A 27,922-nucleotide genomic window follows, 5' to 3' on the forward strand; every position below is an offset into this window, starting at 1 on the left:
GGGATGGTGGGTTTCACTTACACCTGACCGGCCCCTCTCCTGTCAGTTTCGCCCGCAGGTCCCGGAGACGCGATTGTTCTTCCAGTAACTTTGTTGCGAGGCGGAGGGGAGGGGAGACGCCGAGGGGCCCCCGGAGAGGCTGGAAAGCGCCGAGGATCTGGAGGCCGGGCTGGGGACCGAGTCCCCGGGCGGCCTCGGGCTGGGCGCGCGGCTGGGAGGCGTCGCCACCGCCGGGATGCGCTCGGCTTAGCGGGACTGCCGGGGGCGCCCGAAGGCCACCACTCCGAGGACGCGCAGCCCCCGCTGCTCGCGCTCCCCGGGCCGGCGCTGCCGGTGCCCGAGCCAAGCAGCGAGCAGAGCTGCGGGGCGCGCTGGCGAAGGCTGGCGGGAGGGAGGGCGCGCAAGAGACGGCCCCTCCTCGGCGAGCCATGCGTGCCGCGGGCAGCTAAGCCGCCGCCGGGCGCCGCTGCCAAGTCTGCGCTCCGCTTTTGTCTTGCCCTCCAGTGAATGGGAAGATGGAGATGGATGTGGAGGGAGTTTCTCCGCGCCCGGAGCCCATCCCCCGCTCCCAGGGGGCTGGAGGAGCCTGCCAGGCGCCGTCACAGCCGCCCCAGCCCCAACCCCAGCCCCCGCCGCTGCCTCCGCAGCATCCGGCTCCGGATGAACCGCCCGGCGAGAGTGCCGGCGCAGAGGACAGCGACGATCCCGAGGCGAAACCCAGCGGCGACAAGGGCGAGAGCAAGGTAGGTCCCCGCGTTGGCGCTGTGACACCTTGTGAACAAAACCAAGACGCTCTGGTAATAGCTGTCACTTTAACCTCTCCACTCCCCCACCCCCTCTCTCGTCCAGGTGGGGGTGGCAGTGGGGGTTGCAGATGTGGGGAAGGCGTGAGATGATGTGGGATCGCTGGGTGAGAGTGACTTTCTGACCTGGAAGGCGTGTGCAAAGTCCGTCCTGGTTTTCGTAGTCAAGTGTTTGTGCAGAGAAAAGTCTCCTGGTCCAGGCGATGTGATGCCAGGCAGGGCGCAGCATCCCGGGAAAGCGGGGTTGAGGACCGGTGCTCGCCCACACCGTGTAGCCAAGGCTTGTGCGGATGATCTAGGTCAAAGCGAAGCGTGTTTTCTGGAGCTGCCAAGTGCTTCTGAGACTCCTTGTAGGGAGGTGACATCAACCTAAAGATGACAACGGTGGGAGCAAAGTTTGGCTCTTCTGCAGAAAGGAGAGCTCTGCCTCACCCAGCTCCAAGCTGGAGGTCCTGCTCTGCTCCTCCCCTGGCATCCTCGTGCCTGGGAAGGGCAGGGAACAGGGGCCTGGCGGCAGGTGAGCCCTGGACACCTTTTGTAGCCCTGCTGTGTCATTGTAGACCCGGGGATAGAGGGTACTGACTGTGGCCAGAGGAGCTCCTCAGGTAACTGGGTTCCAGGAAGAAATGGCTCAAATGCTCTTCTCTGGTGCTGATGTTTTTTCCTGTTGAGAAAATTGTAAAGGAGAGAAAGTGGCATAGAAAATAATGCCTTGGGGGAACGTTCTTAGAGTGTAGTTCCAACTTGGTCCCTGAGCAGAGTGTTCTTCCTCCATGCACACTTGGAGTTGAGTTTTGTGAATGCTGGTGTCGGCCAGTCGTGTCTCGGCAAAGTCTGTACATGTGTTTCTTAATACATTTTGAAAGTGGCTGCGAATGTTGGGGAAAAGTTGGTTCAACAAATTAGAATATTGGAACCAAAGAGGAGTCAGTGGAAATACTTTCTAACTGTGGCTCGCTTGAGGAAGTGTTCAAGAAAACAGCCCCTGTTTCTGGTGAGAAAAGAACTCAAGCACGATGTGTTCCTCCTTGGAGATTGCCTGGGCTTCGGTTGCACCTTTCCGAAGGTGTGAGTGGACTAAACAACATCCAAAATGTGCTGGGATCACATTGGATGATGCCTCTCTGTACTTGGAGACTGGCTCCCCTTAACAGGATTTTATTCACACATCTTCAAAATTTTGCTTTGCGTTTGGATTACTGAGCTAAGGCTTGAGATTGTGGTTTATCTAGCAAAATCTATATTGTAACTTAACATGACATTCTACCAAGGAACTGGCATCTGAACACACTCTAGACTGGGCCGGGGTGATGCGTATAGGAGTACATTGCTGAACTAAGAGGAATTTTAATATTCTAATGTCCTCAGCTTTTCAGTCACATTTGATTTGATGAATATCTAATTCTGTCATGACTGCATATTTACCACATGAAATGACTGTGCTCAGTTTCATGAAATAACCATAACTGAGCAGCATGTTATCTAATTGAACTGCAAGTCTCTTTTGCAAAATAGGTGTGGTCAATCATTAAAATATACAGCCTGTGTTGCCATTTCCACGTTGCTGGTTCATATGCCCTGAGCATGAGAAATTCCTGCCATCAGCAAAAAATCTGTGCTTATTTGTTTCCCTCTGATGCACCACGCAAGCTGTATAATGTTCTGCGTGTTGTGGGGAGTGAGGAAGCCCGTGCATGATATACGCTAGAGTAGGTGAAGAGAGGACGGAAAGTGGGTTGATTACATTTCGCTAATTAGCATGTGCAGAAATTTGAGTATTCCACTGATGTGACTGACTTTCTGTATGTCTGCAATTTCTTGTGGTGGAAACAAATACTCTTTTTTTTTTTTTTGCCTCCAGGTGTTTGCCTTAAAAAATCATGTTGCCATCCTTCTCTTTACCCAGAAATCAGCTGAGTTAACCCTTTGCTATTATCTGCTACTCTCCTACCAGACCTTCTAAGATCTGAGGATGGTGGCTGTGTCTCAGACTTGAATAACTAACTCTTTCTGTCTTTGATGTCTACTAAGGCAGGTTATACATTGATTTTTCTCAGCAAATCCTGGTTTCATTAGCGGAAAGCATTTTTGGGTGTCTGATCAAATTATTCTGCTAAGATATAAATGGAAGACAAACTAGGATAAAGTGGAATGTGGTTGCTGCTTGGGGTGAAACTGGGGAGATAATCACAGAAGGATTTAAACACAGTAATGTACAAATATAATGTATTGGATGGTTATTTTTGCTTCTTGTTCATGAATGTAATAAGAAATGAATTTTGAATACTGTATTATTTATTTTAAATGTCCCCCCACCCCCAGAGTGCAAGGCATTTATTTCAAGATTCTGGTTTGGGGCCATGCTTTTATTTTCTCCTGAGTTTACCCCAGTTGTCTTCTTGGAAAAGAAATCGGAGTTTCATGCCAGACCCGCTTGTCTCCGAAATTGCAGGTTCAGGTCATACGTCCTCTGAAAGTCTCTGAAATAGGATGGAAGGTTAGAAAACTGGATCAGTCAAGGGATTTTTTGCACCAGAGTTCATGACGTGACAGGTGCTTTCTGCTTCTAGAATAACAAGGCCCGATTGCTCTCTAGCATCTGCTGTTCAGGGAGACGCTGTGGCAGCTACGTGCCGTGTATGCTCTGACTCAATGAATCGGGGAAGACCCTAAATCAACCAGTCCCCAGGGCTTGAAGGCAGACTTACCTTGAGGTAAGGCAGTCTCCTCTTCTGGTGATGACCTCCAGAGATAAAGTGGCGACCCATGTGGGCACCTGGTGAGAAGTTTCCTCAGTCATCACCTCAAGAACTTCTTCCTTTCTGAAAGGAGTTTCCCTCACCTGGGCAAGCTCTTTTCTTCCAATCGTGCAGACGAAGATTAAGCAGTCCCTCTCCTTGAGTCAGAGACCTCCAGGTCCTTGAAAGTGTTCTCAACTCTGGTTGGGACCATTCTCAGAACTTTCTTGCAGAGTTTCCTTAGGCTATCACATTCCATTCCTTTAGTGGCTTTTAAACCATTCTGAAATGCTTTGCTTGTGCTCAGTAACTCTCGGATAGGTATTTCCCAAACTTTGTTTGGAGATTTTTTTGTGGAAAGTTCCTTGTGTTGAGGACTAACCCCCCGGATTTCTTACTCCATCCGTGTTACCAAGTTGCTTTCACAAATGTGTGGGTTCTTCCACTGGCCCCTGGTGAGTGGTATAAATGATCCTTTCTTGTCTGCTTTGGCTTCATGCATTCTCCCTTGTCCTTCCTCTCTCACCTCACTTCTCTCTCTCTCTTCCACACACACACAAACCATTTACTGTGATGTTCTGTATAGAAGTGTGTATTTATGGCACTGCTATGAGATATCCTGACCAAACTCTTTTGTGTTCAGCTCTCATTAAAAGCTTGGTCTGCAGGAAATGTTATTCTTGTGATTTGGACTGGAGAGACCCATGCTATTGCTCACAGTGATACTTCACTGATGGACATAACCCAAGATGCTCACCTTCCTGCATCCTATCAGTGACACTGACCTAAATCGTCAGTCTCACAGAGGATGCTGTTGGGAGTCTGTGATCCAGTCCATTTCTTAGAGCCTTTTGTTTTAAAATAATTTATAGGAAAGTTGCAAAGTTAAGACCAGGAGTTCCCTGTACCAACCTTCCCCTAATGTTCATATCCTACTTAATCATGACCTGTATATTACAATAAAGAAACTAACACGAGTGCAATACTGTTAGCTAATCTCGTCCAGTTTTGTTGAATGAACGTGTATAACATGTCGGTGTTTTTCATTCTATCCTCCTAGGACTTGAGACTTTTTTTAACAGTTGAAAGTTTCTTTGAAGGGGTATTTAAGAGCTAGATTTAGCCTCAGGTTAACCGTTTGCCGTGTTGGTGACAGGGAGGATCAGCTCCTAGAGTCCTAGACTGAGGTTCCTGGGATCTGTACCACATTGCCCTGAGCCCTGTGGGAGTTACAACTTTGGCAAAGCTCTTGAGTGCTGTGAACTTGTCTGCTTCTCTATTTTGTCCTGAAAAGCATTCCTGCTCCTGGTAAGACAGGGTTTGTCAGTACACAGAGGACAGCAGAGTCTCAAGTGGCAAGTCAAGAAGAGGCAATTGATAAAATCAGGACAGTTCACTCTGATGCTTAACCCCGTGGGTGTTTGCTCCTGGTAAGAACAGTAGTGGAAACCTTCTCCTTTCTGCCTTGTGCCCGCCAGGAGAACTCTGATTTCAAGCACAGAAGCAGAAACCTGCCCATATTAGGCAGGATACCACTGTGATCATTGTGGGCTTTCTGATGAAGATTGAACTCACAAAGACCACATTTGGTCTTGGCTCTGTCTTTCACTAGCTAACTAACCTTAGAGAAGATCCTACTTTTTAAACATTTTTTTAAAAAAATATATTTATTTTTTTATTTTGGCTGCATTGGGTCTTAAGTTGTGACATATGGAATCGAGTTCCCTTACCAGGGATGGGACTGTGACCTCTGGCATTGGGAACATGTAGTCTTAGCCGCTGGACCACCAGGGAAGCTCTCAGTCCTACCCTTTTTAAATCTGTCTCTTCATCTTTAAAATAGGGTAATAATAGTGCCCACACCGATGGTTACTGTATGGGTTAAGTGAGATAAAACATGTAAAGTTCTTGATTCGGTGCTTCATAGCTACTGATTGCTCAGCTGTTATTATTAGTGATAATTGTGATGATTATTGTTGCTGTTGTGGTCTGTGGATCTGAAGAGGAGAAGGAGTTGGGGCCAAGTTCATCTAGAGTTTTCCGTTTCCCAAAGGGTTGTGGGACTGGAGATGATGCAGACACGCTGTTCTACAATCACACCGGCTTCTGACTTCGTGGATCTTGAGGTATTCCCCAGTCTTTTCCTGGTGGGCAGGACTTTGGAAAGAAATATCCGTTATCCTGTCTTGTCAACACACTGTGCGTCTCTCATCAGGAAAGCCGAGGAGGACCAGGAGGGATGATCCCAGCTCCTAGCCCAGGTCCCAGGGGCACACGCAAGACAATAATAGAGCAAGTGGGCTGCCCGGCTGTTATACATTACACTTGTGCTTTCTTAGAAGAAGTAGGTGGCAAATTCTAAGGCTTAAAGAAATAATTGAGATGAAAAGTTGTACCTTTTAGGACTCTTTGATTGCAAGCAACAGAAACTGACTTTAATTTGAGCGAAAAGGTATTTTATGGTAAGATTGCAAGATAATCATGGGATCTAAGGAAAAGTGATAAAACTGATTTTGGGGAAATCCTGAACCCAGGGACTCTCAGAAGCGCCGAGTAATAGAGAATGATGAATGGTCTCCTGAGGGCACAGACATAAGAATGAATTCCAACTTTTTTTTTTCCTTTCTGTCACTCTGATGAGCAGAATCCATGGAAAGTTGTCTAACAGGCCTTTCTCAGGTCAGATATCAGCTTCTTGGGGACAGTGGGTATCCATATAAGAGGTTCTGGCAAATTGTGTTCTTTGGAAGGGGTAGAGTTCATGGGGTAAAAATCAAGGTACTGTTACCTGACCCAGAGGAATGGACATGAGGGTCAAGACAGAGGAATGGACACGAGGTGCAAGACAACCTGTGTAACTTCTCTTTGGGCAGAGAGTTGGGGAGAGGAAAAGGGGTAAGAAGAGAAGGTCAAAAAAGAGAAATAGAGGAAAAGAGAAAAAGAGAGCCAGACAGAGACAGACAATGAACTTATCCAAGAACCTGGAATTGTTTTTTGCACTGATTTCCTAAACTACAATACTTTGGCCAACTGATGCAAAGAACTGACTCATTTTAAAAGACCCTGTCTGCTGGGAAAGATTGAGGGCGGGAGGAGAAGGGGGTGACAGAAGATGAGATGGTTGGATGGCATCACCTACTCAACGGACATGAATTTGAGCAAACTCTGGAAGATAGTGAAGGATAGGGAAGCCTGGCGGGCTGCAGTCTGTGGGGTCACAAAGAGTTGGACATGACTTAGTGACTGAACAACAACAATTTGAAAAGAAAATACAGAGAAAATGTTGCAATCTGTAGCTTACATACAGGAAGAGAGGGGCAGAGGACTTGCCCCTTATTCTGATTTGCCATGTGAGACCCCCAGAATTAGGAGACTGGATTGCAATGGGTGGCCTCCCACATTTTTCCAGGTGGAAATTTGAGGCCCATAACAAGTGACTTGTGCAAACACAGAGCTGGCACTTGAAGACCCTTTAGTCTAAGACATGGCATCTGCTTCCGAAATTCAGAATTCTTAGTTTTCCCCACTAATAAAATGAAATTAATGATGCATTTCCCATCTGCTGAGCAGATAATCTGAGGATGAATGTGATGTAGCCCTGATGTTTTAAAATGTAGACCTGCCATGGAACTCTCATCTCTACTAGAGTGAATATATTATCGTGTTTTTGTCTGCCCTCAAGTTAAAGCAGGTTGGCTTCCTGCTCAAATTCCTGCAGCTTTCTCTTTGACTTAGAATCTACGTGTCCCGGTCTTTCTGTCCTCACATCAGGACCTTAGTTCCTGCAGGAGGAGGCACCCCAGACTGTGTGTTTCTCACTGTTGTGGCAGATGTAGGGGAAAGCCATTCACTCCTGGGCGTGCTCACTGTTCCAGCACCAGGCCTGGCACACAGTGGGTACCCAGCGAATAGCCGTCTGTGACGCCTGACTGGGTGTGTCCATTCAGCACAGCAAGCCCTTCCTTAGACACTGGGATTGCAAAACTGAAAGAGAGAAACCCATAGCTGCACGGAGGCCACACACCTGTCCCCAGCCCCTGATGCTCCGAGGAGCTGAGCGCCAGCAGAGAGCTGAGAACAGGAGCCTCCATGACAGGCTGTGTGGAGCGGATTCTCGGGGGAGGAGCGCAGGAAATGTAGGAAGGGTGTCCACTGTCAGGAGGGCTGAGAAAGGTTGAGAAACTCTGCACAGGATCTGCGGAGGCATAGCTAGAGGAGTGTTTCTCATGGAGGCCCGTGATGGCAGCAGAAAATTGGGATGCCCTCTGGTTAAGAGTGAGTTGAGAGTGCATGCTTAACCCTGTCTCCCTCCCCGAGGTGGGAATTTAATGGATCCGTACATTAGAAGGAATTGAGGAGACAGAATTAACTCCAGTTTATTGCTTGACAAGGGCTTCCCTGGTGGCTCAGACAGTAAAGAATCTGCTTGCAGTGTGGGAGGCCTGGATTTGATCCCTGGGTTGGGAAGAATCCCCCTGGAGAAGGGAACAGCTATGCACTCCAGTATTCTGGCCTGGAGAATTCCATGGACTATATAGTCCATGGGGTCACAAAAAGTCGGACATGACTGAGCAGCTTTCACTAAGGAGAGGACATTGCATCATTGCCTGAATAAAAGACATAAGCACAAGAGCTATTAATAATAAACGGAACTTATTTCGGAACAGAGTAGCCTTTCTTGGGAAGGAATAGGTAGAGGCTTCCCCCAGCACAGTCCCCAGCCCCCCAGCCGTGGCTCTCAGGTCCGTCCCCTCCTGCCGCGCCCCCTGGCCTTACTGTCTGCACCCTCTGTGGCCCTCTGTGCCCTGGTGCTCGGGGACTGGGCACAGCTGGCATGCACGGCTGGTGGCCTGTGCTCGCGGAGGAGGTACTTTTACCGAGATACCCTTGCTTTTCTCCCGGTGCAGTTCTGGTGCAGTTAAATCAGTGGGAAGGGGGTCCGTCTTCTTAGAGTAGGACATTGTCTTATGCATTTTTAAAGGTTTCTTGAGCCGAGGTAGAAACATTCCTGAGGGCATGGTTGGTGCAGCCACTCTACCGGCTCCTTTTTCACAAGGGAGGCCCTTCCACACATCATTAATATAACGCGTTGCCCTATCTGACCAAGTAGCTGGGTGGAAGAAGATTGTGAGACACCGAGTAACACTGACCAGTGAGTGACCTGTTTTCTTGGTTTGCTCTCCCAGTAACTGAAGGCCCAGGTCATGTCCCTTCACCAAAACTGGTGGCAGGTCGGCCCACCTGTCCTTCCCAGGCTTCCATCTCACCCTTTCCCCAGGCTTGCATTCTCCCTCCCCAGGTCAGATCCCCTATATTTCACAATCCACTTTTTTTCCTAAAGAAATATTTATTTCTGTATTATTTTTCTGAAAGTGATCAACTAGTTTTTTAAGCATCGATCTACCTTTGGGTCCCCTGGGTCTGCATTGCTGTGTGTAGGTTTCACTAGTTGCCATGAGTCATGGCCGTTCCCTGGTTGTGGTGTGCAGGCTTCTCATTGCGGCGGCTCCTCTTGCTGTGGAACGCAGGCTCTAGAGCATGTGGCCTTCAGTGGTTGCAGCTCATGGGCTCAGAGCTCAGTTGCCACACAGCGTGTGGAATCTTCCTGGCCCAGGGATCAAACCCATGTCCCTTGCATTGGCAGGCAGATTCTTAACCACTGGACCACCAGAGAAGTCCTGGCTTAATTTATAGACAGTAAAATTCGCCCTTTTAAAGTGTACAGCTCAATGAGTTTTGACACACGTTACATCTGTGAGGGGCTTCCCAGGCGGCACTAGTGGTAAAGAACCTGCCTGCCAATGTGAGAGACTCGAGACTTGGGTTTGATCCCGGGGCTGGGAAGACTCCTTGGGGTAGGAAATGGCAACCCACTCTAGTATTCTTGCCTAGAAAATTTCATAGACAGAGGAGTCTGGCAGGCTATAGTCCATGGGGTCACAAAGAGTCAGACACGACTGAGCAACTGAGTGCGTATGCGTGCACACACACACACACACACACACACACACACCCCTATGAAGCCACCTCCCTAAACAGGATGTGGAAGGTTTTTTTGCCCTCAAAGGGTTCCTATGTGTGTCTTAACAGATAATTCCTTCAGCCCATAACATTATGAAAATTATGACCTTTTCTGTAATTTCACATGAAGTCAAATAGTGTGTAGTGTTTTATCAGGCTTCTTTTGCTTCACAAAACGTATTTGATTGTCACTCACCTTGATGTGTATCAGCGGTTGCTTTTGCTTACTGGGTCTTATTTTGTTGTATGGATGTATATTGTTTATCCATTCACTTGTTGATGGATATTTGGGTTCTTTACAGATTTTTGGCCTTTATGAATAAAGCTCCTATAATTTTTTTTATGGGCCATTGATTTTCATTTCTCTTGCATGAATTCCCAGGAGTGAGACTGCTGAGTCATGCGTTAAGGGTGTTTATAGGAAGCTGCCAGTCTCTTTTCACGAGCAGCTGTTCAAAATGTGCTGAGACCTTGTGTGGCCACCATCCGGTGGTACATATACACAATGGAGTATTACTCAGCCATTCAAAAGAACACATTCGAATCAGTTCTAATGAGGTGGATGAAACTGGAGCCTATTATACAGAGTGAAGTAAGCCAGAAAGAAAAACACCAATACAGTATACTAACACATATATATGGAATTTAGAAAGATGGTAACAATAACCCTGTGTACGAGACAGCAAAAGAGACACTGATGTATAGAACAGTCTTATGGACTCTGTTGGAGAGGGAGAGGGTGGGAAGATTTGGGAGAATGGCATTGAAACATGTATAATATCATGTATGAAAGGAGTCGCCAGTCCAGGTTCGATGCACGATACTGGATGCTTGGGGCTGGTGCACTGGGATGACCCAGAGGGAAGGTATGGGGAGGGAGGAGGGAGGAGGGAGGAGAGTTCAGGATGGGGAACACATGTATACCTGTGTCAGATTCATTTCAATATTTGGCAAAACTAATACAATATTTTAAAGTTTAAAAATAAAATAAAATTAAAAAAATAAAAATTAAAAATTAAAAAAAAAAAAAATGTGCTGAGACCGTGTGTTGCCACCATCCGGTTGGGATGAGTGAGAATTCCAGTTGCTTCACATGGCTGCCAACACTTGCCTTTGTCAGTATCTTTAATCTTCGTCCTTCCAGTAGGTGTGTGATGGCGTCTCACTGTGGCCTCAGTGAGTATCCCCCTGTTAACTGATGATGTTGAACAGCTACTGAGCCGATTTGTCCTCTGTAGGTTTCTTTGCGGAGAAAGTTTGTTCCAATCTTTGGCCTGTTTTTTTTTTTTTATAGGTTGTTTGTATTCTTATTATTGATACAATCTATTGTTTTCACATAGGTTTCAGTTCAATTCAGTTCAGTCGCTTTGCAACCCCATGAATCTCAGCACGCCAGGCCTCCCTGCCCATCACCAACTCCCGGAGTTCACTCAGACTCACATCCATCGAGTCAGTGATGCCATCCAGCCATCTCATCCTCTGTCCCTTCTCCTCCTGCCCCCAATCCCTCCCAGCATCAGACTCTTTTCAATGAGTCAACTCTTCACATGAGGTGGCCAAAGTACTAAGTTTCAGCTTTAGCATCATTCCTTCCAAAGAAATCCCAGGGCTGATCTCCTTCAGAATGGACTGGTTGGATCTCCTTACAGTCCAAGGGACTCTCAAGGGTCTTCTCCAACACCACAGTTCAAAAGCATCAATTCTTTGGTGCTCAGCCTTCTTCACAGTCCAACTCTCACATCCATACATGACCACTGGAAAACCATAGCCTTGACTAGACGGACCTTTGTTGGCAAAGTAATGTCTCTGCTTTTGAATATGCTATCTAGGTTGCTCATAACTTTCCTTCCAAGGAGTAAGCATCTTTTAATTTCATGGCTGCAGTCACCATCTGCAGTGATTTTGGAGCCCCCCAAAATAAAGTCTGACACTGTTTCCACTGTTTCCCCATCTATTTCCCATGAAATGATGGGGCCATATGCCATGATCTTCATTTTCTGAATGTTGAGCTTTAAGCCAACTTTTTCACTCTCCACTTTCATTTTCATCAGGAGGCTTTTTAGTTCCTATATGCAGATGACACCACCCTTATGGTAGAAAGTGAAGAGGAACTAAAAGGCCTCTTGATGAAAGTGAAAGTGGAGAGTGAAAAAGTTGGCTTAAAGCTCAACATTCAGAAAACGAAAATCATGGCATCCGGTGATGGACAGGGAGGCCTGGCGTGCTGCGATTCATGGGGTCGCAAAGAGTCGGACACGACTGATCGACTGATCTGATCTGATCTAATCACTTTCTGCTGTCATCTGCATATCTGAGGTTATTGATATTTCTCCCGGCAACATAGGTTTAGGCTTCAGAAACCCTGGAAGAAGTCTGAGGAGGTTACAAAGCAAGGGATATTTTTGAGTTTCTTGAGGGTTGTTGGTGAGCTAACGTTTACTGGGCATTTATCCAGTGCCAGTCACGGAGGAGGGTGGGCTCACGTCGGGTCATCTCATTTCAGACGCCATAGCAATCCTGTGAAATAACTGTTATTAGCCCTGAGGTCGCACAGCTAGGACATGGCAGAGAAAGACCTTAAATGTAAGTCCACTGACTCAGTCGTTCCACCTCACCAGGCTCGACTCCAGGCTTTCTCCGCAGTTTCCCACTAGTTTGCCAGCCCTGTCTGCTTGCACTGCTCTAGATGCTGTAAAAGCAGCCCTCGGGTGAAATGACAGTCACCACTGACGTGCAAATCAGGACATTGAGTTGAGGGCAAAAGAGCTCCAGGTTTTCAGTCCTGAAAAAGTCCTTTCACGTCTGCATCTCCATTGCTTGCCATGGATGGCAGAAAGGAAGCCAATATTGTAAAGCAGTTATCCTTCAATTAAAAATAAATAAATTTTTAAAAATAGTAAAAAAAAAAAAGAAAAAAGTCCAAAAAATAAATAAAATTTTAAAAATAATAAAAAAAGAAAAGAAAAAAAGTCCTATCCACTTCATAAGGTGGAAGAATGAGAGTTCTCTAGAGATGTGGAAAGTTTGGGATATCCTCTACCTGTCAAGACCCAAGGATGCCTGTCTCTGTCAGCTGTACGCACCCAGGGGGCCAGGGTAGGACTAACCCCTGGTATATCAGAGCTTATTGCAAACCCCAGTTTTGTTTCTTGGGCAAACCCTGCGAAGGCCCTAGTTCGGATTCTCTTATCAGTAAAGGTGATGGAGAAGCCCCCTTACCACACAGCTGAGTGTTATGAGGATTGAATCAACCAGAACAGACCAACTTGCTCCATTCCAGGAAACCCTGGGTTCCAACTGAACTGGGGTGGTTGGTCACCCCGATTACACACGCCTTGTAGAGTGTGCGGGTCCTTACAGGCTCTTGGAGATGTCACAGTTGAAAGGGCTTTGGGGCATCCTCTCCATGGGTGTGAAAATGACTCATGGCATTTCGGAAGTAGGGAGGCCTGTGAAGGATTCCAGGTTCTCCACATGGGCTGAAACAATAGTTCAAAGCGAGGCTGTGGGTTTGAATCGGATGAACAGCATCACCTTTCTGAGTAAGTGGCTTTAGGATTTTGCAGGGAAGCTCCCCAAGGCCTCCAACCAGGAAGTCAGTGTGCTTTGGAAAGTGAGCCCAGAGGTCTTCCTGGCTGGAGGACTGAAGGCTTTTTCAAGGTTTGCCTTCCCTGGCAGGAAAAAAAAATCACTCCAACAAATGATTTCTAATAAATACTGCATGGCTGCAAGGGTTTGTGTTGTAAAGCATCAGACGTGGTGTTTCCCCAAAGGGCCTCAGTAGGAAGGGGCTACCCTGCTTCGGGAGACCTGGGACTTGGCTGGTGTGGCCCCGGGCCTTGCCTCCGACCTTCTAAGTGAGCTCTCAAACACTCACATTTCCTTTGCACCTCGGGGTTCCCAGCTGTGAGGTGGGGATAAGAGTTTTACTTTTCTAAGAACTGTCTGAACTAGAAACTCCAATTTGATAGTACTGGGGCAAAACCTTTTGTAAACTCTTACACAAGTCTGAGTGTGAGTGTGTATGTGTGTGTCTCTGGTTTTGAGGGATAAACGAGTTTCCCCCGTGATTTTCTGGGACCCTATTTAAAGAACTGAGCAAAAAAGTATCCCGTTAGAGTCATAGGTGCCGGGAGTCGGGGTCCTGGGGAGTGTGTGGTCTTCCTCGGGGGACACCTCGGGTGGCACCGGATGCTCAGGTGACGGGGGTCCTTGGGGCTGGGTTCAGGCTGCAGTGTTTGTCTGGAACTTCACCGACTGACCCAGACAGTTGTCTCCACTCTGCTTATTCTCTGGATGACAGTAGAGTTGACCTGTGGCCAAGACGCTTCCTGCGGCCGCCTGTCCCCTGATTCCTATGCATCCTGCAAAGTTCAGTTCAAGGACGTGCTCCCTTATTACTACCTTCCCTGTTGACCCCATCCGTCAGGTCCTTGCTGATAGGGTATGGGCATTCCTTTAGGAAAATTAAAAAAAACATTTATGGAAGTATAGTCGATTTACAGTGTTGTGTTGATTCATTATGTACAGCAGAGTGACTCAGTTATACCTGCTGTGCTTAGTCGCTCAGTTGTATCCAACTCTTTGTGACCCTGTGGACTGTAGCCCGCCAGGCTCCTCTGTCCATGGGATTCTCCAGGCAAGAATACTGGAGTGGACTGCCATTCCCTTCTCCAGGGGATCTTTCCAACCCAGGGATTGAACCCAAGTCTTTTGCATTGCAGGTGGATTCTTTACTGTCTGAGCCACCAGGGAAGCCCCAGTTATACATATATATATATATATATTTATTTTTTATAGTCTTAATATTTTTATTATGGCTTATCACAGGATATAAACTGTGGTTGGTATACTGTATAGCATAGGGATATAGTTCAGACATATCAGCATAGGGATATATACAGACAGTAGGACCTTGTTGTGTATTCACTTTATATATAATAGTTTGCATCTGCTAATCCCAAACTCCAGTCCTTTTCTCCCCTCCCTGCCCCCGTCTCCTGGCAGTCAGTCCATTCTGTCTGTGAGTCTGTATCTGTTGTGTAGATAGGTTCACTTGTGTTGTATTTCAAATTCCACATTTAAGTGATATGATACGGTTTTTGTCTTTCTCTGTCTGACTTCACTTAGGATGATGATCTCTAGTTGTGTGCGTGTAGCTGCAAAGGGTGTTACTTCATTCCTTTTGCTGGCTGAGTATTATTCTGTTGTGTATGCTTCCTGCATCTTCTTTATCCGCTCATCTGTCAGGCATTTAGCTTGCTTCCATGTCTTGGCTATTTTGAATAGTGCTGTGAACATAGGAGGGCATATATCTTTTCAAATTACAGTTTTGTCAGGATACATGCCCTGGAGTGGGATTGCTGGATCACATGGCAACTCTATTTTTAGTTTTTTGAGGAACTGCCATACTATTGGGTTGGCCAAAAAGTTCATTCAGGTTTTCCTGTAAATCTTATGACAATCCTGAATGATTTTTTTTTTTTGCTAATCCAGTATTTTGAATGTGCCAGTCCATAGTGGCTATACCAGTCAACATTCCCACCAGCATGTAGGATGGGTCTCTTTACTCTACAACCTTCTCCAGCTTTCATTATTTGTAGACTTTAAATGATAGCCAGTCTGACTGGTATGAGGTGGGACCTCATTGTAGTTTTGATTTGTATTTCTAATAATTAGCAATGTTGATCATACATTCTTAGTTGTATCATTAGCTATTTAACGTAAGCTATGAAGACAGATGATGCCTGTCTTTTTCATAGCTATTTCTCCAACCCTAGCATAGTACATTCCATAGTACACTTTCTGAATGATGTCAGCCTTGCCTTGGGAGCAGGCACTCAGTAATGGCTAGCTGTGGTGGCTGGCAAGATGGGGCTGGTGTGGTCCTTGTCCTGGGCTGACAGCTTTCCTCCAGAAGCCTCCTCACTGTCCCCACCAGACACTCAGTCCTCAACACAGCACCCTTGCCCTTATTTTCTAGACCTGCATTATCCTATATGGCTGTCATTAGACTACCTGTGGCTATTTCCATGTGAGTGTAACTAGAATAAAAAATTCAGTTCTTTATCTGTTTAGCACACTTCAGATGCTCAAAAGCACTAAGTCCAATGGCTACAGCATTGGGCAGTGGAGACAGAGGGCATTTCTGTCCTTGCAGGAAGATCTACTGAACAGCAGTGTGGTAGAGGATGACTGTACCTCTTCTGCCCCAGCCTGTTTGACTGAAATCCCTCTGAAATGCTCTGAAAACACTCTTTCAACAGGGATGCAGATTTTATGTACAACTTCCTGGGGTTTGCTTTAAGTGCTTGCTGAATTGCTTGCAAATTGTTTCTGAACTACTTATATTATTGTGTATAGAGGCTGCTCAAAGCCAGATCTCATTCAAAACCTTTGACTCATGGTTTACAATTTTTACTCAGGTGTTCCAGTAAATCTTGGTATTTGTCCCCAGCCATTATAGAAAACAGTCTCTGGTAAAGTGGCTCCAAGAAATGGCTTTTCTATTACCCAAGTTCAGAGCCATTATTAGTGGGCAGTTGACCACACTAACACTTCCTTTTTGCCATTTACTGATGACTGTTCTCACACTATGGGGTTATTGCAGTGGTACTTGTTAGAACACACAGGCGGGAAGTCCAGTGTCATTACAGAGCTCCTGTGTTTGCAACAACCATTCAGGGAATAATCTCCAAATTATGTAATGGAGTAAGGGTGCTCATCTTTGCTTCCCTTGTGGCTCAGCTGGTAAAGAATCTGCCTGCAATGCAGGAGACCTGGGTTTGATCCCTGGGTTGGGAAGATCCCCTGGAGAAGGAAAAGGCTACCCACTCTAGTATTCTGGCCTGGAGAGTTCCATGAACTGTATAGCTCATGGGGTCGCAAACAGTTGGACGTAACTGAGTGACTTTCACTTCACAAGAGTGCGGAGTTCCAAAGTTACACCCTTACGGTGTCCTGTTCTTCTTCTGTCTCACTTAGCAAAATTCCAAGTACATTTTGATTACCAGTGGCTTTAAGGATGGGTAAATAAGGAAAAGAGGACATGAATTTTGAAAACTGGATGAAGGCTACCTTTTTAGCTGCTTTTGTATTGCTGTTTCTTTTTTCATTCTTGAGTGAGAAAAGGGGTCTTTTTGAGGTTGGAGGACGGACTGGGGAATTGTTTCTAAAGACCCAAACACGGGGCTGCTGCGCCTTTGTCTAGCACATCCAAGGAGTATCAGCAGGAAGTGAGTTGGGAAGAGGCCTCAGAGAGGACTTGGTGCTTCTGCTCCTTGTGAGCCAGGATGACAATTTGAATGAGCCCTGGAAGTGATTTAAAGCTCTTCTTATTTACACATGCAGTTCGCTGGGAGGTCCCCAGGCTCCACAGTCAGGAGGTGGCAGAGCCTAGAAACAGGGTGAGGATGTGAGTGCTCCCCTCTGTCCAAGGGCCAGTGTGCGAGGGTATAGCTGAGAACAGAGGTGCAGGAAGAAAAAGGCACAGGTCTGTCAGTAATAGCAGCACCTTTTCGGTATTTTTAGGTATTATTTAAGCAAGTACTAAAATCACAGAGGTATAGGAGGATTGTTACATTTGCCAAAAGTTGGGAGTCGTAGCCAAGGCAACGACAATTGCTTGTTAGCTGTTACCTTCTTCCTCCTGTTTGCACTGAGGATGGGAGACCAGCTCAATCCGGAGGCCTGAGCATTGGGAGGCTCACATCTTACCCCCAGGATGCTGAGGGGCAAAGATGGGATCGTGGTGGCAGTGATATCAACAGCTTCAAACCCCTTGGAACCTAACAAGGTGCACAAATGGGAAAATCAAGTCACAACTGGATTTTCAGTCCCTGGAGCCTCCTTGCTGTAACCACAGAGCCTTCTCATGCACACCACTCATAGTGTGTAGAGTTACCTGTGCATTGCTCTAACAAAGGCCCTCAGCTTGGAGTCACAGCCTAAATGCTGGGCAGGCACCTGTCCATTTTTTCTCCTATTTCAATTTTCAGACAATTTTGGAATTCCAAGAAACCCCCTCATTCGTGGCACGGGCCTTGGATTCTACAGGGTGTGGTCTCTGCATATGTCAGATGTCACCTTGCTGGTGTGGATCCCTCTGGTGAGGAGGGCAGAGGGAAAGAGAAGGAGCTTCCAGAGGGAAAAACGATCCTGAGGACCCAGCATCTCACAGCTGCTGTGGTGTTTGAAAATATCTAAGAGATTCTTATTTTGATGCATCAGTTTTCCTGTGGCCTGGAGTGGAGATCTGCATCTCTGAGGCGTCGAATGCGGAGGCAACAGCGTAGTAGCCACACAGCTGCTCTGTTGTTTGGTCGCGTTTTTCCCTTTCCATTTTCTCTTCAGCTGTGTAACAGACACTGCAGATTCTCGAAAGGGCTAACCTTCAGGGCCAGACTAAGTGTCTGTTCAGTGCCAAGTAGGTAAAACAGAGTCGAACAGAAATGATGTTTCAGCTGAGGGTCATGGCGCTCTCTAAAAGACAGCCTGGCTTTCTGCTGATGATTCATCAGAAAAATGAGCCTGGTAATTGAATTGGGGATTTAAAAGGATCATAAGGAAAACAGCCACATCCGGCTGTTGGCGCTGTCATAAGAAATTCTGTTAATGTCAGTGTGCGAGGCCCCCCTTCATTGCAGTGGGCTCTCCAGCTAATGCAGCTGCTTAGTCTTTGGCCCTGATCAGTTACAGGAGAGTGTTCCTCACCGCTGCAGAGTCAGGGCAGGCTGGGAAGACTCAGAGCTGAAAGAGGGTCTCTGTAGATGCCTCTGGTGCCTTCTCCATGTTGGTCAGACTTGGGAGGAAATCTGGGTGCTGCAGTGGAAGATGACAACCAGAGAAACTAAGTTGGAGGAGTTTTCTGAGCAAAGTATTCTCCTTTTTAGCACAGTGATGATGAAAACTGGGAGAAGATATGTAGCCGCTTTCTCTTAAAAGGGAATGGGTTTGCTGCTAACTGTATGGATAAGTTGGTTTGTATAGGTAAACCAAATAACCATCTTTGGGAAAGTTAAAGGTATAATCTTGGACTTTTCCTGGTGGTCCCGTGGTTAAGAATCTGCCAGTGCAGGGGACATGGGTTCAATCCCTGGTTGGGGAGGATTCCACATGCCACTGGGCAACTAAGCTCACACGCATACCTACTGAAGCCCGCGCACCTACAGCGCATGCTCCACAAGAGAAGCGCCCGCAGGGAGAAGCTCAGGCGCCACAGCCCCCGCTCGCCGCAGCTGGAGGAGTGCGAGCCCAGCGGTGAAGACCCAGCGTGGCCATCAGTCAATCAGTCAATCAAATAATAACAAAAATAAAGGTCTAACCTTCTCTTAAGGAATGATTCTCAAGCAGGGGCTATTCTGTCTTCCCTTTGCCCCCTGGAATATCCAGCAATACCTGCAGATATTTGTGGTTCTCAGTCAGGGATGGGATGCTCCTGGCATCTTGTGGGTAAAAGCCATGGATCCTGCCACATTTCCTGTGATGTCCAGGCCTCCCACAGCTGTAAATCAGCAGACCCCAAAGGTCAGCAGTGCCAAGGCTGGACACCCTTGGCAGAGAATGTTCTAGATTTTTGGACTGTGCCTTTGTATATACTTCATGAGGAGAATATTTTGAGGGGAAGGTTTAAACAGAGAATGTCTAAGACTTTTCCTTGTTACAGGGTTGTCAGGAACCCCAAATCTGCTAATTCATCCTTTTGTCAGATCTAATTCTAAGCAGCAAGTCTGAGGAGAAAGTTCTTTAAGCCAAAAATTCTAAGCACTGTCTTTGCTGTTAACAAAACTGATACCCATCGTGACTCCCTCTGTTGCTTCGAAGGTGGATGATGGGAATTGTCTCCCCTAAAAACAATTTTCTTAGACTGTAACAAAGATTCTCTGTCTCACCTGACAAAATATATATGCTTTCTGTTTCCAAACCAGTGAATTCAAATCCCGTAGCTGTTATACTTGTATTAAATTTTGCTACAAGCATTTTCCTATCTTGTACAATGTGGATTAATCCATGCTTATGACTTCAAATCAAGAAAAACATTGTATCCCAAATAGTTTACATGGTTTCTTTCTAGAAACACACCAGAAGGCTAAGAACAGTTAACCCTGTAAAATATTGGTGGCCAGCTAAATAAGTCATGTTGGAAAAAAGACAGTGCTTAACCTTATTCAATGGATATGAAAAGTGTTAAAAACTTACATGCAATCCAGATTCCATTTTTAATTTTGGGAGCGACTGAACTGAACTGAACTGAAGCGCAAGTAAGGAAATTCTTGGTTAACAGGGAAGATTCTGCTGACTCCATTCAAAATCGTGAAAGGTTTGATGTATAACATTTGTTACGTTGACTTTACTAGGCCAAAAGATTAACTCTCAGTCTGTGTGAGGGGTGGGGAAGGGCCCCCACCAGTTAATACATTCAGACCCCAGAGTGAGAGGTATGGAGTCATGCTTTATTTCCGAGGTTGGCAGACTTTTTCTGCAAAGGGCCAGATAGTAAACATCTTTGGCTGGTGAGCTATACACTCTCTGCCTCAGCCACTCACTCACACTGTTGTAGTGTGGGAGCTGCTATAGACAACCTATAGATAAATGGATGTGGTTGTATTCCAATAAAATTTTGTTCAAAAGAAACAAAATGTGGCCTCAGACCCTAATGTGCCCACCTTTGTATAACTTACCCCAGGCAGCTTTATCATGGGCAAATGCAGAGTTCTTGTGATTTTTTTTTTTTTTTTTTTGGCAATGATGAGGATTTTTTATGTAACAACAGGACCATCTTCAAAGACTCCAGGTGGGGAATCATTGCAGGATGCACTTAAGTGCTGGTCTGCAGACCATCACCAAGCTAACAGGGAGAGGGTACCCCCACATATGCTATGTATTAAGTCGTGATGCAGTGTTCATGAAAATGATATCATAGGGTCTGTTATGTTACTATGAGAATACCAAGTAACTCTTTAATATTTTCTAGATTTCTGGTTTGGTTGGTGAAGAATTTAGATTGGGAAAAAAAGAAATCAGCCATTTCAGAGGAGGATTGGTTCCCTGGAATCAGACCAGTGTTGTGTGGTGGCCTGCTGGTCAGAATGGTCCTCAGATACTCTGATTTCTGACCCCGGTAGCACCTGACGAGGTGTGGCATGGTCTTGTTCAGTAGGTTCTGGCCCTTCCTGTTGTAGTTTTCCAGTGTGGGGCTCTGTTACTAGGCCTGATATGAGGTCAAAATGAGTGATGGTTCCTGCAAATGGAGACAGAGAAATGATTAGGGATCATGCCAGCATGACCAGACTCTGTGACACTTCTGACCAGCCTGCCAGTCGCCCTCAGTCAATAAAGATAAACCTGCAGGGGTCTTGTGGGCAAGTTCTCAACTGGGACAGGAGAAGGGCCACATGCCGCGAGGAGCTCAAGAATGAAGGTGCCTTGAGCGCATCTCACGGGACGTGTGAGGCTCTGAAGACAGTCTCAGATTCCCTGAATGAAGTTTCTGCTGTGATCAGTTAGCCATGTTTTCTTCAGTTCTAAAAACCAACACACATGCACACACACATTCACACACACACACACACAGAAAGAAACTTTTACATTTGCTTTTCATACAAACAATGGTCATATGAAAGAGTTTACAAGTAAACCCTCTGCTGCCCTGATACAAAGAGCCTGTTATACACACAGAACTGATTTCATCATGGGACTAGGTCGAAGAAAACTCAGTGTAATACTTACATGATGTCTGGCATGGCCTACTCCTCTATTTCCAGGAAGCATTAAAAAGAATTAAAGACAGACAAAGTTTTACAGCTGCAGTAGAGCCAGCTCTCTATTTATCTGTAAAAGAGGCTAGTGAGCTAGTTACCTATTGCTGCATAAAAAAATCACTTCCAAACTTAACAAACAATACAGACCTCTTATTGCACACAATTTCCACAGGTCAGGAAGGTAGGCAGCTCATCTGGGTGGTTCTGCAAGTGTCCCTCATAAAGTTGCAGCTCACAGATATCACCTAGGACTGCAGGGAGAAATGCAGCCGCTGAGTCCATTTTCTCTGGAAGGGGTGGAGGTTGGAGCTGAGGGTGGATTTTGATAGAAAGATAAGCAGCCCTACCCGAGGTCCCAGACTTTAGAACTTGGCTTGCTCCCATTTTATGAAATCATGCGGATGTGAAATTTTGTGATACAAGTTATTATTGCTTTACTTGATGAGTAAAATTTAAAGCAGTGTGAACCCAATCCCATAGTAAAAATTTTAGCAAGAATGACAATTTCAAGCTTGGGGGCTAAGTGCATTGTAAACCGTTCATACCGTTGGTAAATGGGACAGGGATAGGAGGGTACCATTTTCGAAAACCATAAACACCCACCATTCTTTTTCAGGATTATTCTAAAATATGTAAGGTCTTCAAGACACACTCGCCCCTCCCTAGGAAGCAATCATTCCTGTTTATCCCAAGTGTCCATGGACTTACCATGGCACTTCCACCAGTAGTACTCCAACTTGCATCCTAAACCACCTCTTTTGTCCCCAGCGTGGACATGGTCACCCTTCAGTTGAGGTACTTCTCAGCCATTGTTGTTGTCATTTATTACTATTATACCACTTATCCAGCCCTTACTGGGGCCAGGCATTGACCTGAATGTTTTGCTTCTCTGTTATCTCATTTAATTATCCTCACAAAATTTTATAAGGTATCACCTCATTTGCCCATTAAGCTAATTGAGTTTCAGAGGCTAAGACAGTTTGTGGTGGAACTGAGATTAAAATACATTCTAACCACTATAAAGCCCTCCCCTTTCTTCCAAAGTATGGGGTCTATCAGATTTAGAGCAGTAGAATGAATATCTTTGGCTTCTGGTCTCATATCTCTAGGTTAAATTAAATCATGTGTTTCTTGATCCTTACACCATGCTATGGAGGTGTTTTTCTGCTGCTTTAAAAATCATTCTTAAATCCAGACATGGCCTCCTCACTTCTGGACACAGACATTTCCTGTCCTGTAATGCCTTTGCATGCACATAAATGCCCAGCCTTTCTCTGAACATGGGTCTCCTTTGAGAATGAATTCACAAATATCTCAAAGAATGGATCTCTGGACAGTAAGTGACCATCTTAGTCTTACAGAGAGAGTCCAGTCTCCTGTAACAAAGAGAAGTAGGACTGATAATTCTGTGAAGGCAGTTTAGAAGGAACACATCCATTGCCAACTCTATTCTACCCTCCAATACTGACTCCTTGGTAAACTGGCAAATGGGTTCAGCCGATATGGATTTTCTCATTTGCTGGGCTTACAAACCCACGTCAGTCTTCAACATGACCCTCTTCTTGGTCTCGCCTCATTGAATCAGTCTTCAAAAGTGCCAGAAAGAACAAGCTTTTAAATCAGACCACACTAAGTTGGAATTCTGGCTCAGAAACTCCATAGCTGTGTGTGCTGGTTGAGAAGTGACTTACATTTTCAGTACAGGAGTCTCCAACTCTGCATATAGAAGTGGTGCTGCCTGAAGGTTAAATAAAGCGAAAAGAAATACTCAGTGTAGCATCAGGAGACTGGTAGATCCCCAGTAGTTATTGCTGCATTAATTTGCTCATAAAAATATCAGTTAGGGATACAGCAAGCATCAGACAATGTGAAAAATAGCTATAAAGCTAGAGTTGACTTTTCTCACCTTTTAAGTCTGCAGATTGGTGGCTGTATGTGTTGTTCAAGGGCTCCAGGGGGTCAGGCTGTACATTTTGTGATGCTCTGGGCTTTTCCCTCATGTTGGCAAGATAGCTTCTGAAGTCCAAGGTGTCACATTCATGTGCCAGGGGAGAGCAAGAGGAAGTGTCAGCTGTTTTCCATTATCAGGAAAACAGAAAAATTATGCAGAGATTCCCCATCGGTTTTGCCCTGGTGTCTCCTCAGCCAGGGTGTTTCATACAACTATTCCTGGCTGTAAGAGAGACCAGAGAAGTGACTACGTAGCTTTCCCCGCTGCAACAGAAGACGTGGGAAAGGACCCCACATCGTCTCATTGGGGACGAGAGCAGCATGGGAGTGAAGGTGTGGGAAGCGTAAGACAGGGCGGCGCTGATGTTGTCAATGCACAGTGGGAAGAAGTAACTGCTCAGGGGTGGGTCTGTGGCTCTGATCAGAGGAGACTCGGTGTCTGAGAAAGACGCTGAAGAGCAGACGAGAAGAGTGAAAGGACGGGGGTTTCAGGCAGTAGAAATAGATGCAGGGAATGATGTTTGGGACTTGGTGGGTCCCGCGTGTGTTTGTGGTGGGGCATGATGTCGTTGGTGGCAGTCAAGAGTGTTGAGACTGGAAAGATCCATTTTAAAGGGCCTCATGCTTGGTAGAAAGCCCTTTGGACTTGCTCTTGCAGGTGAGTGGGTACCAGGTGGCTCTGCTCAGGGAAGAGAGAGCGTGCATGCTTAGATGTTGACCTGGAGGGAAGACGTGTCAGCTGCAGGTCACGGATAATGGGGGTGGGGCTGAGGCCGGGAGGAGGTTAAGAGGAGACCAGAGACATTCAGGTAGTGAGCATGGCATCCTGTGTGCTGAGCTGCTTGAAGAGTAACAGAGAAGGAAGAGTTTAAAGTAAGCCTGATATGTCGGCTTGGGTGATGCCATTGCGTAGAGAAGGAATCCCTGGAAGGAGCAGGCTGGTGGGGAGGGAGTGACGGCTGTGGTTTTAGATACACAGAACTGCATGGGTCAGGATGACTTCTGGAGGTTGGGTCTCAGTCCGCAGGTCAAGAGAGTGTGGTGAAGGTACAGGTACAGCGCAATAGCTGAGATCAGCTCAGGACCACGGACGGAGGTGTGGAGCCAGAATGCAGGGCTTAGCCGGGGGGCAGGGCATCCCCAGGAGCTTCAGACTGGGGCACCCACTGGTTCTCCCCCTTCTAACTTCTCGTTTGCTCTTTCTCTAATGTGTCCCCCATTTTGAAAGGTACCCTTATCTAGACCCCTAATTTATTTATTTGTTGTTTTTTATTTATTTTTGATGTGGACTGTTTTTAAAGTCTTCATTAAATTTGTCACAACATTACTTCTGTTCTTCTGTTTTGGTTTTCTGGCTGCGGGGCATGTGGGATCCTAGGTCCCTGACCAGGGATCAAACCCGCATCCCCTGCACAGGAAGGCAGAGTCCTAACCAGCGGACCTCCAGGGGAGTCACTAGACCCTGATTTATTCATCTGATGTTAATAGGTTTATCTAATTTATTTATCTGAACTGTTCCACTTTTCTACTTAGTTTTGTACAAAATAGCAAGTCATCTTCCCTATGAAAGTTTTTCAAATATAAAAGAACTACTAGATTTTTTCTGACTGCTGCTGCTGCTAAGTCGCTTCAGTCATGTCCGACTCTGTGCGACCCCATAGACGGCAGCCCACCAGGCTCCCCTGTCCCTGGGAGTCTCCAGGCAAGAACACTGGAGTGGGTTGCAATTTCCTTCTCCAGTGCATGAAGGTGAAAAGTGAAAGTGAAGTCTCTCAGTCATGTCAGACTCTTAGCGACCCCATGGACTGCAGCCCACCAGGCTCCTTCATCCATGGGATTTTCCAAAAAGCAATATGCTCACTGCAGGAAAAATCAGAACATTCTCATAGGTAAGAACAAGAAGAGCAAAACCCTCATAACCCTACCAACCCAGCAATCACGGCTCCCAGTGTCCTGGGGTGTATTTTTCTAGGCCAGTATTTTTAGACACACACACACAAACACATATACAGTGAAACAAACAGAATGCTTTGTGTATGCAGTATTGCAGCATACTGTCTTAAGTAACACAATATAAAGCATTTCTGTGTTAATGCACACCCAACAGCAGTGCTTTTCATGGATGAGTGTTCTTCTCAATGTCCATATAAGTGTAAGCAGCTATTTACTTAATGTTGGACGTTGGGTTGCTTCTAATTTCCCCCTATTATAAACAGGGCTGTGGTGAACTCACTTGTAGATAAATGTTAGTAGGGAAATGTTTGTGGTGAAGAGTCCACCTGCCAATGCAAGAGATGTGTGTTCAATCCCTGGGTCAGGAAGATTCCCCCAGAAAGGAAATGGCAACCTGCTTCAGTTCTTGACTTGGAAATCCCATGGACAGAGGAGCCTGGCAGGCTACAGTCCTTAGGGTTGCAAAGAGTCGGACACGACTGAGTGCACGCATGGACACACACACACACACACAAATGTCAGCGTTAAGAAGTGTCTTTGGGATGAAGGTTAGAAAGGAATGATTTGTCTCCCTGTATCCTTTGCAGAGTTGTCCTTGGCCTCCCCACTCCACAGTGGCATCTCGGAGACCCGACCGTGGATGTCTCCTCCTCTTTTCTGTACTTGGCTTATTTTCCTGAGTCAGAGGATTTCTTTGGGTGCCTCCAAGTTGTTTGGAGTGTTGTGAAGGAAGAACCAGAAGCAGGGGTCAGACAGGACAGTGGCTTATCCCAAGGGACAAGCTGATGATACGTTTCCAGTAAGGGACCAGCTCATCACTGGAGGAACATCTGTGTCTGAATCAACAAGGGAAGAGACAGGTGGAATTGCTGAGGGGGGAGATTTCAGCTCCCTGCCCAAGATCATTTCCTGTTAGTGGAGGCTGTTAAGCTTTGGCTGTGACCTGGCAGTCTTATTTGGAGACCTTCAGCATTTTTAGATTCTCCTTTGGCAGGAGTGGTTAAGTGAGCTCGTGTTAGAATGAGAGGTTCCTCTCAGTGACCTCCAGGCTGTTGGTAAGTGTACGAATTCACTCTTCAACCCCAGAGTGGTCTACTATGAAAGTTTATTATACGGTGTTCAGGTGATTACCATTTAAGGCCATTTTCTGTGTATATTTGTGCGAATCACTCCGTAAAGTAGATTGAAATCTGAAGTTATTTTTCCACTTCAATTCCTTTGTCCACGAATAGCGCTTCGGTGAGAAAAGACATCAGTGTTGTTGATTGTTGCTACTTTTGTTTTCTTAGAGCTGGGAGCTCTTTCTATCAATACAAATTCCACTTCTTTATGAAAAATCGGAGTGAGTCACATGTCGCCTGTGTATCCAGGCTTACTCCAAATGACACCATGGTCTACCTCCTGCAGAAATTGCTTCAATTGTAATCTATTTCCTCATTTCTTATATTTTGGACTTTCTTTAAATATATTTTCCTGTTTCCTCTTTCTTTGGGGCTAAATGCCTTAAGGAGAAAGTATAGGCAGACAGCTGAATAATTTTTCCCTCTAAATAAAAGATCACAGAAGATGCCCGAGGAGATGTGGACCCCGGGAAAACTAAAATGAGTGCTTTAATTCAGTCTTCTGGGACTATTTTACATTTTGGGGAGTGGTTTGAGCCTCTTCTTTCTTCCCTTTAAGTATTTTGTCAGCGAGAACTAATTTAATTTTCTAAAGCTACCATGATGGCAGAATGTGATTAATAAATGAAGAATGTAGGGATTTTGATTCAGGGGAATATGACTGTATCATATTGGGTTTTTCAGCATGAAGCTTTTATTTAATTGTGGGAAAATATTTAAAAGGAAACCAAGTTCTGCTTTTTTGGATTTCAAGTGAAAAATATGAACGTATGGAGCTGCCCACTCCCCTCAGTGGTCCCTGATTGTTTTGTACCCTTGACTGTCTTTCTCCAGCACTGGTGTGTGAGTTTGTGGTCCTCTCTCCTTGACAGTTAGCAGTAGGCATCAAAGAGCTATACATCCTTCCTTCAAACTATATTGGTTTCACCGGATAGAGAGCGTTGTGGGCAACACCTGATCAGTTGGAATCAATGCAGAGATGCACAGTGAAGAGAGAAAGCTCCTGGACCTGGGACTTCAGAGACGTGTGAGTCTGGAACTAGCACAGCGGCTCTGGGCAGCACTTGTCAGCCTGGGCTTTACCCTGATAGCAGAGGAGCTAGTCTGAGAGGCAAGGCTGCTGACTTTTGATGTACAACCTGCTGCTAATTCAGTGGACTTATTTGTTTAATATAAGCAAAATTTTCTCATATGTATGATATAATAGTAGGAATACATGCTCCCAGATTAGACACATTCAAATAAGCATTTAGTATCAAGCATTATAAATGCTCTGAGTGTAATGAAGTGTCACTTAAAAAAAATTGAAATACAGTTGATTTACGATGCTGTGTTATTTTCTGCTGTAGCTCAAAGTGACTCAGTTATATATGTGTACAGGCCTCTTTTAATATTCTTTTTCATTATGGTTTATCATTGGAAGTTGAATATAGTTCTCTGTGCTGTACAGTAGGATCTTGTTATTTATCGATTCTATATATAAAGGCTTACATCTGTTAACCCCAACCTCCTTCTCCACGCATCCCCTAACTACCCTCTGCTTGACGACCACCAGTGTTCTCTATGTCCCTGGTTCT

At 45.8% G+C, this 27,922-nt stretch overlaps 1 protein-coding gene across 1 annotated transcript; it reads left to right on the forward strand.

The window, feature by feature from the left end:
- Window positions 1-71: 71 nt before the first annotated feature.
- LOC129635037 (procyclic form-specific polypeptide B-alpha-like) lies at window positions 72-27,838 on the forward strand. Its single transcript, XM_055557626.1, has 2 exons — window positions 72-743; window positions 27,218-27,838. Exons 1-2 carry the CDS (start codon window positions 516-518, stop codon window positions 27,278-27,280), a joined length of 291 nt encoding a protein of 96 aa, XP_055413601.1. The 5' UTR covers window positions 72-515; the 3' UTR covers window positions 27,281-27,838.
- Window positions 27,839-27,922: the final 84 nt, after the last annotated feature.

Source organism: Bubalus kerabau, chromosome 20 (genome assembly GCF_029407905.1).
Source record: "Bubalus kerabau isolate K-KA32 ecotype Philippines breed swamp buffalo chromosome 20, PCC_UOA_SB_1v2, whole genome shotgun sequence".
NCBI lineage: Eukaryota > Metazoa > Chordata > Mammalia > Artiodactyla > Bovidae > Bubalus > Bubalus kerabau.